We start from the raw sequence: 15,889 nt of genomic DNA on the forward strand, positions 1-15,889 counted from the left end.
TCCATTATATCTACCTATGGAGTTTTAAAAACATATCTACGTATATCAAATGTATCTTGCAAATATTCAGCTTCCTAATACCTGTGAACAGCTCCACTTCTGAGGGTAACTTTTCCTGTAACCATTTCAAGAATATGATCCCAGTGATTCAGTGTTTTCCTGGGAATAAGGAGGCGCACTACAGGGCTAATAAGGTCTCCGTTAGCAATCAGGCTGAAATAAAGCAAAGTAAAATAATTTGGAGGAGCATTTTAAACAAAACTCATCTGAAGTTAAGACACCATGCCCCACCCTACCCCCCGAAATGGCAGTTCACTAACTGAAAATTCTACTTACAAAATAGTGTAGGGCTCCTGAAGTGGTTTTCGAAACCGTGCTGACACAGTGATTCTACTGTGAGTAACCGGCTTGACCTGCAAGGACAAAAAGAAATTACACATTGGGGCCCTGACCACCGCCAGCAAGGGGGGCAGTGTATCTGCAGAAAGAATTTCCTGTTCTTAAAACACGCATTTTATTCCATTCCAGCTTCACCTTCTACAGAGCATACATAATTACTGCTGCAGGTTCATATACATGTTGAATAACAACCACAGCATAGTATACCACAGCGCAGCATGGCACAATGTATGGTTTCCACTGAGAGGTCAGAATTGTATGGACATCTTTGGTGACTTCTCAGCCGTTGTTCCTAGAGACACAAAGCAACACTCCCAAATGGTGTTCTTGCTTTCTTAGTCCTTACTGCTGATAACCATGGCCCAGGCAATTAAACCATCTTCTCTCTTTAACAATAAATGCCATCTCTAGGTCTCTCTGCTGTTATGTACTTTTGCTCTTGTACAGGTCTTTACATTCAAATCCATCAGTGGTTTATAAAGGCTGCTGAATACTATCCTCATTTTAGGGCAATGGCTCACAAATGAGGTGAACTGCAGATTTTTAGCTCTCAGAATAAAACATAGGCTACTTAATTCCCAACATTATTCCCTGTACTCTTTTGTACAGACACTGCATTGAGAGCCATCAGGTGGCTCAACATTAATGCCATTATACTGAACTTATGCAATACTGCCTAGCTAGGATTCCTTATTGCATTTATAAGCACACTTTCAAATTAAAAAAAAAAAAAAAAAGGGATAAACCCAAACTCCAAAATCATTAGGAAGATTTTTTTTTTAATTATCCATAATTAGCAAATCAAAATAAGGTGTCAAACCCAAACAAACATTCAAAAGTCACAGTACGTGCATTAACAAGTTGGCTACATTTCTGAAAAACACTATAAAAGTTTAAAGGATTAAATAGCCAGCATGCACAGAGATATGCTTTCAAATAGATGTACAAAGTTTATTTAAATTAGCAATGTTCCAGTCACTATGTAAAGCAGTCTAATGACGTGATGTGTTGCAGCTTTATCACACTCTGTGCTAACTTAACCAATACTTCTAATTTAATTTATGGAAAATGATCTGGGCTCCAGTGCCTTAAGTCTTTGCATGGATTTTCACACAAATTAATTTAGTACTGACAGGACTGCTTTCCAGATCTGTCTCTTGTATATAATGAAAAAAGCAAGAGGGGTGCTCAACCTACCAGATATTTCAAACTAGCTAAAAATGATTATTAAAATAATCAAATCTGACTTCCCACATAACCCAAAGAACCTCACACAGCAAATTCTGCACCAAGCACATAAATTCTGGAGCTAAAATAGCTCTCTCAGGGAAAAAGCAACCAACAAAACAAAAGCAAAACTGGCATTCCTTGATGTACAATCACTTCAAGTGAAAGACAGCAACAGGTAAATCTGTTGAACAAAATCTGTTCTCAAAGTCTGCTAAAAGAGAAGTGTATCTATTCTGAATTCAACTCACTTAAGCTTCTCACCTTTCTCAAAAGCCCTTGTAAGCAGCGTAGCCCTCCCAGTCTTCTCTTTTCTGCGATACTCAGAGGACATGAAATCCTACTCTGGTCATGGACAGAGGAAGGCAGAATTAGCCTTTGCACAGCACAGTGACTAAACAGAAGCAAGCAGCAGCAGTAGGGGCATGATGATCTGAAGCTCAGTGCAAAGGGATATTTTGGCCAGAGAATTCTACAAGAGGAGAGACAGCAAGAAAGATGTTACTGCTGCATTGTGCCAGCAGTGCTTGTGGACCAGGCTAGGAAACAGGCTCCTGGAGTGGCTGGGGACCTTCCCTTTATGCAAGCAATTTACTAGGCAGTGTATTTACTCCTTAAGATCTATTTTGTAGATACATGTTTGTCTTGGCCTCATACAATGAGAAACTTCATACTAGACTGTACATAAGCTATGCCTAATGCCTAAGATAATTGCAATTCACAGGCTTGCTGTTAATTCCAGTGTGCTCTGAATCAGGTGGAAGATTCACACCTACTAGTACAGGTTTGGAAAGAGAGTAAGAGGTTGCTATAATACAACTTATTAGGTGGGGCAAAGAAATTTTTGGAGACTGCCAAGTAATTTAGGAGCTCAGCCATTCTTGCAGAAACATTCAAAGCACATTTTTCAGAGCATAACTGGTCGTTTATGTCACCATAATTTGAGATGAAAATTTACCAAGTTTCTAGGAAGAAAAAGAAAACACACTTTAAACTGCAACATCTGAAAACATTTCTGTTGCTGCTGTCAACCATCAAGGGTTATTTGCCCAATGTAAGCAATTTAAGAGAGAGCTTCAGAATACAGAAAAAATAGGGTAACTTTCTAAAGAGTATGCTGCTGAAGGCTGAGACAATACTGATTTACTTCCATAGCATCAGGTCCTCACACTTAGGCTCCAAACACAGGTTGCATCCAAAACAGAAATTACTTAACTTAGGCTGCCCTTACACCTTTCTGCATAGCTGCTAGGTTGCCAGGCTAATCCCCTATAAAGTATTCAGTATGTAACTAGTAAAGCCTTATATCGCTTTTTCTAAAAGTTCATTCCTTATCCATTCCTGATGCTCACTTATGTTGTTGATACCTATGCTCAAACTCTCACACACTCCAAACAGTCCACCAAACTAAGTTCTCTGATCCAGTCTGCAACACTCAGGTTTCAATGATCCACACCTTACTGGAATTAGAAAGCATTCGCTAAGCATAAAGGAGCCTTTTAGGATAGTCCCAGGTGTGCCCAATTATTTAGTTGTTCCTGCAAGCTGATGAAACCATTAATTTTGATGTAGGCTCCTCAGAAGGCCATCATGTTATTGCATGCAGCCCAATCACCAGGCCACTGAGAAAACAAGCAACCTAGCAGACGTTAAGAGCTCATTTATTATTTGAAGGATTGTATTTCTGGCAATAATAGATACTGTGGCATCAGCTTCCAAGTCTGTCTTTTGGGTTACTCTCTCAAAGAGTCATTAATATTTCTGGCAGCCTTCTGGCAGTCTTGTTCTTAAATGAGCAAACTGCAGGGGACTGTAAGATGGGACCAGCTTGGGCAAAGACTTAATATTTGTCTTTTCTACCTAAACATGGCCTAAACCAGAACAAAATACAATCTTGCATTGTTTTGCTAAGTGTGTTTAAATCAAATGTACCTCCTATATTAAAAGGTGAAAAGAATACGTTAGTGCAATATTACATTTGCTAATGTAACACTGCAAAAATCAGTACATGGAAACACTAAGATGACTATGACACCAATAAAACACCCACAAGTATTTAGTACAGTGCATAGACAAGACCTCAGTTTCTGGGAGCTTGGAACAGAGTAGCCCAGACTAAATTAAGCAGATGCTGGACCACGGTGGCACAGAACTCTCTGAAGAGTCTTTTGCCACACCTGATATGAACAGCGGGGGCAAGCATACTGCATCTTTTCTTGGGGTCCCACGTGCTCTTAGGCAGATGTTTAGGCTATCGTTGTCTGTCTGGAAGAGGCGGGATAGCTAATGTCTTTGGGACTCCTTGCCTCCTGAAGGCACGTTTTACACCTGATCTGCTTCAGGGGCCAAAAGAAAGATAAACTATATCATCCAGGACTCAGGGACACTCTGATGCTGCAAATGACAAAGAGGAAAGGAGAAAATAAATATATAAGAAAATTAAAAAAAAAAAACAAACAGAGGGAAGTACCTGCACAGGGGTGCTGCAAATGAGCTGTGTACACCACCTTTAATTTTGAAGCTGGCAAGCATGCAAACATGCAAGCAACTACAATACAGTATAATATAGTATTCCATAATGCACAAGAGATAACTCTTGCAGATGCCCAATGTATGTTCTGGCTACAGCACAATATATCAAGCTCTCCAAGTACAGCGGCACAAAAACTCAGCACAAGCTACCCTAGCCTGCTCTGAAGCCACTCTTTTAAAAAACAGTTTGGCTAGATCTATACTGCAGTGAGTTAAAAAAAAAAGAGAAACAAAAAACCAAAACACCCTATACACCATTCTTCTAATTAACCTGACTGTCCTGTTCATTATTTTTTTTTTTGGCACGGTCTTCAAGTTACTACCTCATAGAGTTTAGAACAACTTCTGTCTGACCAATGTTAAACTATTTAGGGTTACGAAAAGCAAGCTACATAATTTCAATATACAGAAGTATACATTAATAAAAGACCAAGTGCTCAGCCACTGTAAATCAGTCTAGTTCCTTTGAAGTATATGGAGTTATGCCAAACCACCCCAGCGGAAGACCCGATCCAGGATTTAATTAAAGAATACATGGTTCTGCTCCTGTTTTGTTTGTAGGAGGTACCACAGTGTTGCAGTGTCTGGAACAGCCTGACCTCTCTGGCACTGCAGAGTTACATATTAACACGATCAAATCTTGGGTGAAAGTCTGTGCTTACATTAAGAGACCAGCATCATTAGCGCCCTAAACCCTTTATTTTAATTTCACCAGCCACATTCTCAGCTGATGTAAATCAGCACTTTCCCATTTACGTCAGCAACTGTAACCAGATTTACATTAATCAATGGTCTGGCCCCATTATGATTTTATCTTTAAATTTCATACATTTTCAGTTTGTTTGAGAAGACCCATTCAAGGGCAGCTTCCATATCCTACTGACAAATGTTGCCAACATTTCATAATTTGTGATGAGATACTCATCTGAAGTATTACATGACAACATACAGCAGCAACACACAGCATTTAGGGGAGGAAGGAGAAAGCATTATATCAGTTGAAACTCAGAGGGAACTTCAAGTAAGCTGGAGGCAATCAATGAAATGAGAATTTGCAAGGCAATAAGAGCTAAACACAGTTGGAAATACACCATGAGATCACAGACACTCAAAACCACCACGATTTTTACCTTTCTATTCTACAAAGAATTTGATATTTCCCACAGTGCCCCTTGTAACAACAGCAGTGTGGATCTTTCTTGCTTCAGAGAGGAGTTACCACCTGTGAAATAACTTTGCAAAGCACCTTGCAGAGTCTGGGAAAAACAAAGCAGCTAAACTCAACACAGGCTAGGTTCTGGGAGTGGGGATCAATCTGCAGTGTCTGAGATCTCTGTAAACACTCAAATTTCAGAATACCTTCTACAGAGAGTCTCTTAAAGCCCAGCTTTCATCTTCAGTCATAATTTACTGAGGTTGAATTTGTGTTGCTGAATGTTAGCTGCAGCTGAGTGCCTCCTAACATCCCTTTGAAAATACAAAGCCAAGATGCAGATCAGCATCTAACTGAAATATGGTAAAAAAATCCACACCCTCACAGCTGCTTTATAACAACATTCTATACATTTTTCCCTTATACTAAATAATATGCTAAATATTAACAAAATTTAACAAACACAGAAAAAACACTTAGCAAACACATACAACACATTGTACAATCTACTTCAGGTACTTACATCTTCCACTGTTGTCTGTTGGCAAAAAAAAACAAACAAAATGATCAGCAGTCAAACCGTCACCTCAGGTATGCTATCATATGTACGCATATGAAAAATAGTTTTTGTAAGAAAACCATTTTGAATTAGTGTGTGCATATCCACATGTGTATACATGCATATAATGTGTGTGTATGCATACATATATGCACCAATTTAATATAATTTTCATACAAAAACTTCTATTATGTTTATGTTCAGCTGACCACATGAAAGACTGAAGATCAACTAAAAACATGTTACTCCTTTTTAGAACACTATGGATGGGCTTGCTCATGCAATGGTTCTAACTCAAAGAAGTGTTACACTGGGAAGAGAACGTTACATATATGGCATTACAGGGAAATCATCATTGAGAATGGCTATTCATGTAAGGACTCTGAGCAACCCACACATTGGTTTGAAATACACAGGAAAAAAAAAAGAATGGTTTTCACTTCTTTCTTCAGAAATGTGTTAACCAGTAAAAGGCAAAAAACATAATCCCTAAAATGGAGATGTAGCAAAATGATGTGTATTTGTTCTGGTTGGTGTGAACCTATTTGCTGATCCCCATGCATAAAGTTTTTGCTTCTACGAATGCTACATTATACTTTTCACACTTATTATTCAAATAAGGCTGGAAAGTGGGACAGACCCAGCAAACTACCCAACCTCCTGTTGGCTACTCGGGACTTGCAAAAGGCGTGTGACACTTCAGAGAATCAATCCTTGTATATCAGAAAAGTATACAGTTCATTAAATAGTATTTTAATTGTCCTCTGAACATACCATGCTGCATATTTAGTTTCTAAAAAGGTGATTTTTATGCACTTGAGAATAGTTTCAAATAGAAACGTGCCATTCTTAGCTTCTCTTTTCCCTCCAGTGTATATTAAATAATTAGAGACATGCTAAATACAGAGGTCTGGCAGCACCTTCACAGGCTGCTGTGAAGACACAGGCTAATTATCCATAGCTAAGAAATGGTATGACTCTCTGATTTATTCCTTTTTCTTACCAGAAGCGGCCCCCATCAAAGGCGGCAACTGAACAACTGCAAGATTTACAGGTTTACATGTGTTTATAAAGCCATACTGGATGGCAGCAAAACAACAGTCAAAAAACGTAACCTCCCTGAACCAGATGCTCTGTGCTGGTTTGATTTATACAGGTTTAAGAGCTGGCCTTTCTTATTGCTGTATTAATATAGTCTTGGGTGCTATGAGCATCTCACTCATTACTCATGTCACTTTATAACTAACCTTTTGAAGTTTTAAATTTGGAATGTGACATTGTGTTGAAATATTTATCAGCTCATGCAATGAGCCATGGCTTTGCCAGTTTGTTACAATGGCCTGTTTGTTAATCAATGTGCCCAGGAAAATTGAGAACAAATATTTGCATTCCCCTAGGGTAGAACTGGGGTCAAAGGAACCAAAACCCCATTTATACACACCATCACCACCCTGTGATGTGAAAGAAAGGAATGTTCAAGGTTCAGTGATTAAAAGCAAATTAGAACGATAAGTTTCCTAGAGCTACTACAGCATAGGAAACATCTTATCTTACCTATTTCATAGAAATGCGACTTTTTTTAAATGGGCAATTTTACACACTTTGACGAAAGATGCAGAGTCAAACTCACTGAGGTGTTTGGTCAGTACAAAACCGTTTCAGTTACCCTACACAGTAATTAATCTGGATAATCTACGTTTCCCTGGCTACTTTGCATTGCTAGATGGTACACTGGATAGTACAAAACAGCCTTGAGCAAGGGACTACTAGCCTTTCTACTGGTCTGGATACAAAGCACCAATCAAACTGCTATTAACTGACTGGATTTCCAAGCTTACATAAATAGGTCACAACACCACGGCAGTACACAAACTTCTCAGTCCACATAAAGCATAGATGAGCCGGAAATGAACTATGCCAGAATGAATGGTCATGTACTGATTCAGGGAGCCTTCTAGACCGCAAAGCTCCTACACAATTCCCCAAAGTATTTAAAGCCACTCTGTTCACCTCCAAGGTAAATCACCCTCCTTTTCAGCCACGGTAAGTGAAATGGAGTTCATATCCCCTGTGCATCTGGAGGGTAAGTCCCACCCCATCTAGCTAAGCCCTGGAAAGAAAACTGTTTCACTTGGGATCTGTCATTGTTTTGGGGCATTGGATTAGGGGCCAGATCTTCAGCTAGGATAAATCAGACAACGGCATGGCCTTACCTGCCCAGGCACTTAGCCTGTGCAGTGCTCCAAAACAGATCACAGCTGTGTTGCTTCTGGATCCCAAGAATAGCTTCCATTTCTTCTCCAGGTTGCATGATGCTATACCCTACACTGCTTACAACACACACAATGATAGGATCAATAATGTAGATTTTATTCAAGCAAAATAGATCCTGATGCTCATTTCTGTCACTGACATAATACTGCCAATTCTGACCATTTTTGCCTCTCACAATGTGTATTTTTCCCAAATTCCTTAGACTCATTTAAACCAAAAGGAAGTCTCTGGCCTTTGTGGCTAATCAGAAGGGCCTGAACCTGTGAACAGTGACAGCTGAAGAACAAAAAACAACCCCCAAAATCTTCTTTTTTCATCATTTTTAATCAAAGGTAAAAGTTGTTAATGTTTCCAGTAAGACAATGCAGTATGCAGCAACAAGTTTTTAATGAGACTAACATGCCTCATTAAAAGCTTCAGTACTGGCACCTCTTTTCTTCCTCCCAGCCTCCCCCCCGACGAGAAAGAGCAGTTACCCTACAGACAAGGCAGGCAGGTTAATCAAGGAAGAGACCAACGTTCACGTTTCATATCAAACTCAATTCAGACCATGAAATCTCCAGTGGCATGAACCAAAAACCTCTACAAGTCTTTCTGTTGCTCCAAAATCCACTAAATCCATCTGTAAGCAAACTGTTAATTAAAATACTCAGAATTACACAATTCAGGTATACAAACCATATAAAGAGAAATTTTATTAATTCACAGGCCCAATCGGAAAAAAGGACACAGCTTATGTTTTAACTGGATGTCTGGTCAGTTCTTCTCTGATTCCTCCTGGTATTAGATTATGAACACTCAGGATGAGTATTTGTCTTGTACGTCTTGTTGTGCTAATTATGTTACCAGGATACTAAATACCAAACAATGACATATTAAATTTAACTATTAAAGATGTTGCTCAGGAGATTAAAGATGTATATCACATTTTTTTAATCTTTGCATTTTGATAGTCTTATTCCCTAAACTACACCTACAGTAGAATTCCTAATTAATTCGGCATCAGAAAATGGGAAATTCCTTATTCAGTCTGTGACACCAGCAGTAGAAGAAATCAAACTGGTTAGATATGGAGTAGCAAGAGGGTTTAGTTTTGCATATTGGCACAGGAATATGAAGTGGACCTTTATACACAATTAATTTCCAGACATACAAATATTTTGTGTACACTAATTTTGGGTAGCACAAACCATGTTTGTTTCTTTCTAATTCTTAGGAAAGAATTAGGAAAGAATATCCTGTGAAGATAGATTGTTTTGACATCAAATGGCTGTAATTTGCACATGCTGGGATCATTTCTAATATCTATTCAGGCACTCTCTTACCCTCACAAAACTATCTCCTGTACAGAGAAAATAGCAGTGAACCATTTCTAATTGACAGTTAAAAGTTAAAGTGAATCAGGAGTCCACTCATTGAAAAATGACAAGTTTTTTCTTATGATTAGACATGTACATTATTTGTCAGATATGATAAATGCTAGGTTTGAAATAAACAATAATTATAAATACTGGGATTTTTCATGAGAATGTACTTGGAAAAAATATGCAAGTATGTTAAGGACAAGGTATATCCAGCATAAATATACCAAAATAATTTGTGAAATCAAGATGTTATAAACTTCCAAAATTCAATTTTTACAAATTAATCCAACCATACCACTGCTGACAGATGAGTGGTGACTCCACTGTCTAGCAGCAAAAATGCACTTAAAGGATGCAGAAGAAACAATTGCCATAAATGATACTAAAAAAGTTGAACTTTAAAATATGGAGGAACAGAGGGAAACACAGAAATGGCAGCTCCTCAAAATACTTTTATAGCAACATCTTAGACGCTTTTTTGGAAAATTCTAATGGTAAGTTCAGATCTACCAAGTCTCAAACATTGTATTTTCCACCTCACATCCCCCTGTCATGGTGCCCACCTCTTCTGTCAGCACTGGACAACTAGGGAACCTTTCCTGGCCCAGGACCTCACCAAGAACGCAGTGGCCAACTGACCTAGGCTGTGATCTGCCAATTAACTATGTCTGGCCCACAAGACCCCACAGCAGGAGTGGTACTAAGCTGACGTGCTGCAGCTGGAGACCGCCAGGAGAAGGCATGTTCTGCCAGTCCCAGTTTCATTCTGCAGTCATGCTTCATCACAGGACCAGACACACTCTGTGAAGTTCCCTAGCAAGCAAATGCGCTCTACTCCATGTCCTAGCACGTGTCCGTGTCACCCAGCGTGTGACCAATGTGAGGACTGACAGGCACTGGATCGGAAAAAGAGATTTAAAAGTTTCAGAATGTTCACTCATTCAAATCCTTGTAATTATCAAGTGTTTTCACTAGCGAGAGATGTTCTGGGGTTGCATGCAGATACAAATACTCAGGTCATACATGTATGACAGCTTTGAGGAATCTTTACTAATCCTCTGAAGAAGCATTAGTAAAAATATTGGTTATGCCATTCTACAAATACTCCTCCAAATATGACCACACCTAAACCACCTGATAAAAGAAGCTGCAACTGAAATAGAGTTATGGAACAATAAAATATGCTTATGTAAAACAGTGAAAAAAAGTGATGAATCACTGGAAAAATGTGACCAGGACACAAGTACTACATGTGAGGCCACAGAACTGCAGAAGGATACCCAGGCTGAACATGGGAGGAATGTGGAGCTGGAAAGGTAGGACAAGACGTGGTGGGTGGCAGGCAGAGAGTCCCTAGTGCATCCCTCGCACCAGGGCCCCTGACACGCATCACTGAATCCGACAGTCTAAGAGCCATACACAGCCACTTGTAATGTTAAATGACAGCATTCCAGAATGAACCCATCACTCAAAGAAATTGGGTAAAGTGACCCTTCCTCAACCAGCCACACACTTGCCCCAATCAGCTCTTACATCCATTTTTACACTTACTGCCCTACAGCAGTTCCCAATCGATGGGTAATAATGTAATAAACACACTGTAAATAGCCAAATGTCATAAAATGTGGACCAGGATGTTTTCATTGCTTAAACATCATAGAAAACAGTGGTGAGCCTAAGAAAAGGAGTCTACATCATCCTTAGCTGTCTATAGTATAGAGCTAACTCTTGATGTGCCTTATTTGGAGTAAGACATATAAGTAGAGTTTTTTTAAATAACTTTATAAATGCTTTTCTAGAATATAAGTCTGTAAAAAAAAATCCAAGTGGAACACAAATGACGATGAATCTTGAGCAGCACAAAAAAAAACTTGTGTCAGAGCTTGCCACACAATCACCTTGTCCTAGAAACCCAGGAGAAAAAGTGAAGTGCAGACAAAAAAAACCTCAATGTTTTTACTACCTAAGAAAATCTGTCTGCTGTCAACCAAGGGCAAATCTATCTATATGGTCAGTAGAACAGATTAATGCAGGCCTACTATGAACTTTTGATAATAGACGCTGTTTCATACAGACACTATAACCTCCCTTTTTTCTTTTGGTTGCAAGAGACTGGTTCTTCAATATCAAAATACATCTGCTTTTCTTAGGTGCCTGCAATTCTTTGCTTTTACAATAACAGACTGCAAAGTCTGTTTACTTCAGTGTGTTTAAAAAACTGTTGGTCATAAGAAGTCAAAGAAGAAAGGAGGTTTCAGCTGAACACAGTTTTGTGAAACAAAGAGAATTTAAAACAAATAGTTGCCCACAGGATTTGCAAATACAAAAGCTCAGATCATTCTTCAGCAGCTTACCCAGCCCCAATGACAAGTAAAATTCATCTTTTTGAGTGCACAGGGAGAGACCACCTATATCAGAGATAGTGCCTAGAGAAATATAAATGTCCATGCTTTACACGTTATAATTGGAAAATAACATTCAGTACCTTTCACAAACAATTAAGCTCATAATAAACAAATGGTAACTCTGTTGATCCATACTTCCTCAAGAGATTAATTGTTAGATTCCTCAAGCACATCATTTAAAATGTATTTGTACTTGCAGATCACCTTCAGTACAAAAGGGATCTCTCTTGCAAAACAAGAAGCTCAGTTGCCAAAAGTCACGGATGGAAACACACCTGAGGAATAGTTTGTATCAAAGCTTTAGCTTGGGTCAGGATGAAAGCTTATTACTTTCCCTACAGTAATGTAACCATAAAAAGTTTTGAGACATATTACAGCGTGGGGGCTCTGCTAGAGGATTTAAAACAGCCAAGAACCTGGCTGCCATTTGCTGAGACTGACACACAATTTTCCCATGTTTCTGGGACAAAAGTCTTCTTTTACTGCTGTCCTTGGTTGAACAAGGGAGAAGGTAGAAATCTGAACTTAGTCTCTGCCCTTGCTCTCTCCCCAAAAAGTCTAAACTAAGATGGGATGTGACAATTCTGGGGGATTAGCTTGTTGCAGAGGCCATCAAATGGGAATTGAAAAATCAGACTTTTCCTAGGAAACTTGCTCCAGCCATGCAGAACAACTACCACAATGCTACAGTGCAAGAGATGTCATCACTTACCTGCTGAGATAAACAGCAAAACAGAAGAGAAAGAGTACTGCCATGTCAGTAAAACGCTTGAGCCAGATACAAATTTGCTCATACAGGCAGTCTCTCTCTCTTCACTACTGCTGCTCACTGCCTTTAGCTCTGATTTGATCTTTTCTTTCTCCCTCTTCATAACCTGCACCTCACCCTTCTGACCATCATGCACACTCCTAGTCAAGTGAATCTGTGGCACTGTGAAAATCAGCTGAGTGGCACACTGATCTGGTGTTACAGCAGCATGAGAACTAAGAGGCTTTTCCTAAACTGCTGTGCTGCTCCTATTGCTAAGGAGAGCAAAAGTACAAACAGGCAAGGAAGTGCCCAATACACATAACAGCGGATGAAGTGAGAAGAGACAGAGATGTGGCTTTCAAATCCCACCAGCTCTAGCAGCATGCAGCAGGGGATAACTTGTGAGGATGTGCTTGATAATTGCTCAAATGTTACTGCATCAAGATTGTCTCAGAAACCAGGGAACTGGAATCAGGTGTTAAGATGAAACTAAACAAATTGCAGACCGATGTTCTGAAGTGAAAAGGATCTTGCAGGCCTTTCCCACTCTAAACTCCTTCCTTTCTTCTGCACAGTTATCAATTTTCTCTTGAACTATTCCCTTCATCCCATGCATATGTCTGACAGTCTGACGAAGATCTGCAAAAGCAAAAATGGTATCACGGCATCTAAATATCTTGGAAATCCAGTGACTGTTAGAAGTACCACAACTACCATTGGTATTTTTGCAAAACCAACAGCATCCCATCTCCTTCCTGGCCCTGGGCATGGCTCAAAATCTACTGAAGTCAATGATCACTGAACTACAGACATCACTTGAAGTGACACTACTGGAACTCCTACTATTTTGAAACATTTAATAAATGTTCAGTATCATTTTCATGCACTTTGCTTCCATCATAAATTATATCATCCTGCAATAAGATCTAAGAGTGGCTCTCCCTCATTCATCATCCTATACTGACACTGCTCTATACACCAAACTTCACCCAGAAGAACAGGGCTTTTAGTTCAAGGCCATATCTGGGGTAGACTGGTCAATAAAAGTGTCTGTTTTCCATGAGCTAAGCATTTGGCCCATTTAGTTCAGTTGTTTGGAGGCCTTAGACTGGTAAATTAGATTTTAAGAAGCTAGATGCTGGATTAAAGAAATCTATCAATGATATCAGAAATACTAACTGATAATGAGATTATTTCATTGAAGACCACCTTGAAACCTGATTTATATCAGTAGTAGAATGACTAAGAGTTTTTAAAATATTTTTTTTCAAAGACCCATCTCTGATTGATGGTTGGGACTCACAGACCAAGACTACAGTTATTTTGCAAGATTTTAAGAGCATTGTTATTACTGTCATACTTCAAGTATTTTTAAAACAATGCTTATATTTAAAAGAAAAGCCCTTGAAATTAAACTGCTATATGCAGTTGATACACTAGAAAAAAGTAGAAAGACAAGCTTTCAGCGTTACTCTGCTTATGCGCTTTTGGATGCTGACACTACTGATGGGGGACATGTAATACACTCTTTATATCTCATCCATCTTTCACCAAAGACAGCCTGTGGTGAAGTCAGCTACTGATACTATAACATGGTATTTGGTGGTATAGACCCTCATCTATAAACCCAGCTGTTTAGACAGAAAAAAAAAAAGTGTCCTCCCAAACTATCCCAACCCATCTTACAGACAATCACATCTATTTGCATGTTCCACTTCTCACATTAAATAGATGGATAGTGCTTAATGAATTACACAACATTACATAATTGGTTCATTGCTGTGTTGTAACAACACATCTATATTAAGACCTTCTCGATGAAACCTTCCCCAGATTTTCTGTTGTCAGTTGTAAAGGATGCACAGAGAACACAGGTGCTTACTAGCTGTAAACCCTTGTTAGCTCCAAACGTGTCAGGCAAGGCAAGGTGCACCTTACAGGCCAACAGGACCATGGTATTTGAGAAGCTCCAGCTAAAACTGAACCAGGGCATAACAGAGAAATAATATTGCTCTCATCAGGGACAGAACCTGTTCCCAAGTGTTAAATCTCAGCACCTTACAAGAATGGATGCTAAAGGATTTCATTAGATGAGTTCCCAGAATACATGAGATGGAGAACTTTCCTTAATTTTATTTTGTTTTGCTTCCCCAGCCTGGAACACCTTCCTTAAAAAGCCACATTCACAGATTTCAGTAAAGAAGAGAAATCTATTTCCAATGGACTACTTATTCTGTCTTGTCACTCCATGAGAAAAGTGATAAGAGAGTTTAGTAAGAAATTAATGCTTTATACTTCCCATCTATTCTTCTTTCTGAATGTAGGTCACCGTATTTATGCTGTATCTTGAGCATGAATTTTTTCTTGTTTAATTCTAGTTCGACACGCATTTTCTAGTTTTAGGCAAATTTAAAGTAATTGAGATGCTGCCTTCAAAAAATAACATTAAAGTACTCCCAAAAGCAGATGTCAAACATTTGGCAGTTTAACTTACACAAAAGAAAACCTACAGCTGCATACAGATACACAATGTACAGCTGCTGCATAAGATTTTCTTTCTTTTGCCTCCCTCCTCACCAACCAGAATTGGAAATAGATATTTGTAATTGTTTTACTGGAGAAAAACCTGCACCAAGAAACACTCATCAGGTAGGAAATGCCACATTAAGTGCGCTTCATGCAACCAGAATTGATACCCTTGTAACTACGCATGATGATAACTGAACATTAATTTCTCAAATACTGTTTCTGTGCTACTGTTTTGAAGTTTTCAGATCCTTGATATACAGCACTATGCAGGTACAGAAGAGCTGTCATCACCACCAGGCCAGCATCAATGTGCTTCCAAAACTTGGTCTAGGGCAAGCCAGCTCTAACAGCTCCAAGACCATCTCCTCCCGTGGGCAACAAGAAGTCCTGCACCAATTCCGAATGCACCACCAACGCTCAGGAGTACTGTGGCACAAGGCCATTTATTACTGTGACTGCTCACCTTCGAGGCCATGGCCAGAGCAAGGCCAGCTGCCAGGTGAGAAAGGTGGGAGGCAATCCCCCGGAGCATGCTTGAAGAACAGTCTTTGCTGCCTCCAGGCTCCGGCTAACAGCAGCACTACTGAAGTCATGAGAATGGGCTGGCATCCAGAGCATTAATGTGGGAGCCCTGACAAATTATATCGTGTTTAAAAACATTTGGGGGGCGGGGAGTGGGGGGGGAAGGGGAAGGGG

The 15,889-nt window shown here is 39.4% G+C and overlaps 1 protein-coding gene across 1 annotated transcript in view; it reads right to left on the bottom strand.

The window, feature by feature from the left end:
* Window positions 1–15,889, bottom strand: part of DCDC2 (doublecortin domain containing 2) — an 80,692-nt gene that overhangs the window by 56,748 nt on the left and 8,055 nt on the right. The window contains exons 3-4 of the mRNA XM_009326513.1: window positions 337–413; window positions 82–213 (exon numbers count right to left, since the gene is read on the bottom strand). Of these exons, the coding sequence (XP_009324788.1) occupies window positions 82–213; window positions 337–413 (209 nt within the window). The remainder of the gene's footprint in view (window positions 1–81; window positions 214–336; window positions 414–15,889) is intronic.

The sequence above is a fragment of the Pygoscelis adeliae genome, unplaced genomic scaffold (genome assembly GCF_000699105.1).
Source record: "Pygoscelis adeliae isolate BGI_AS28 unplaced genomic scaffold, ASM69910v1 Scaffold186, whole genome shotgun sequence".
NCBI lineage: Eukaryota > Metazoa > Chordata > Aves > Sphenisciformes > Spheniscidae > Pygoscelis > Pygoscelis adeliae.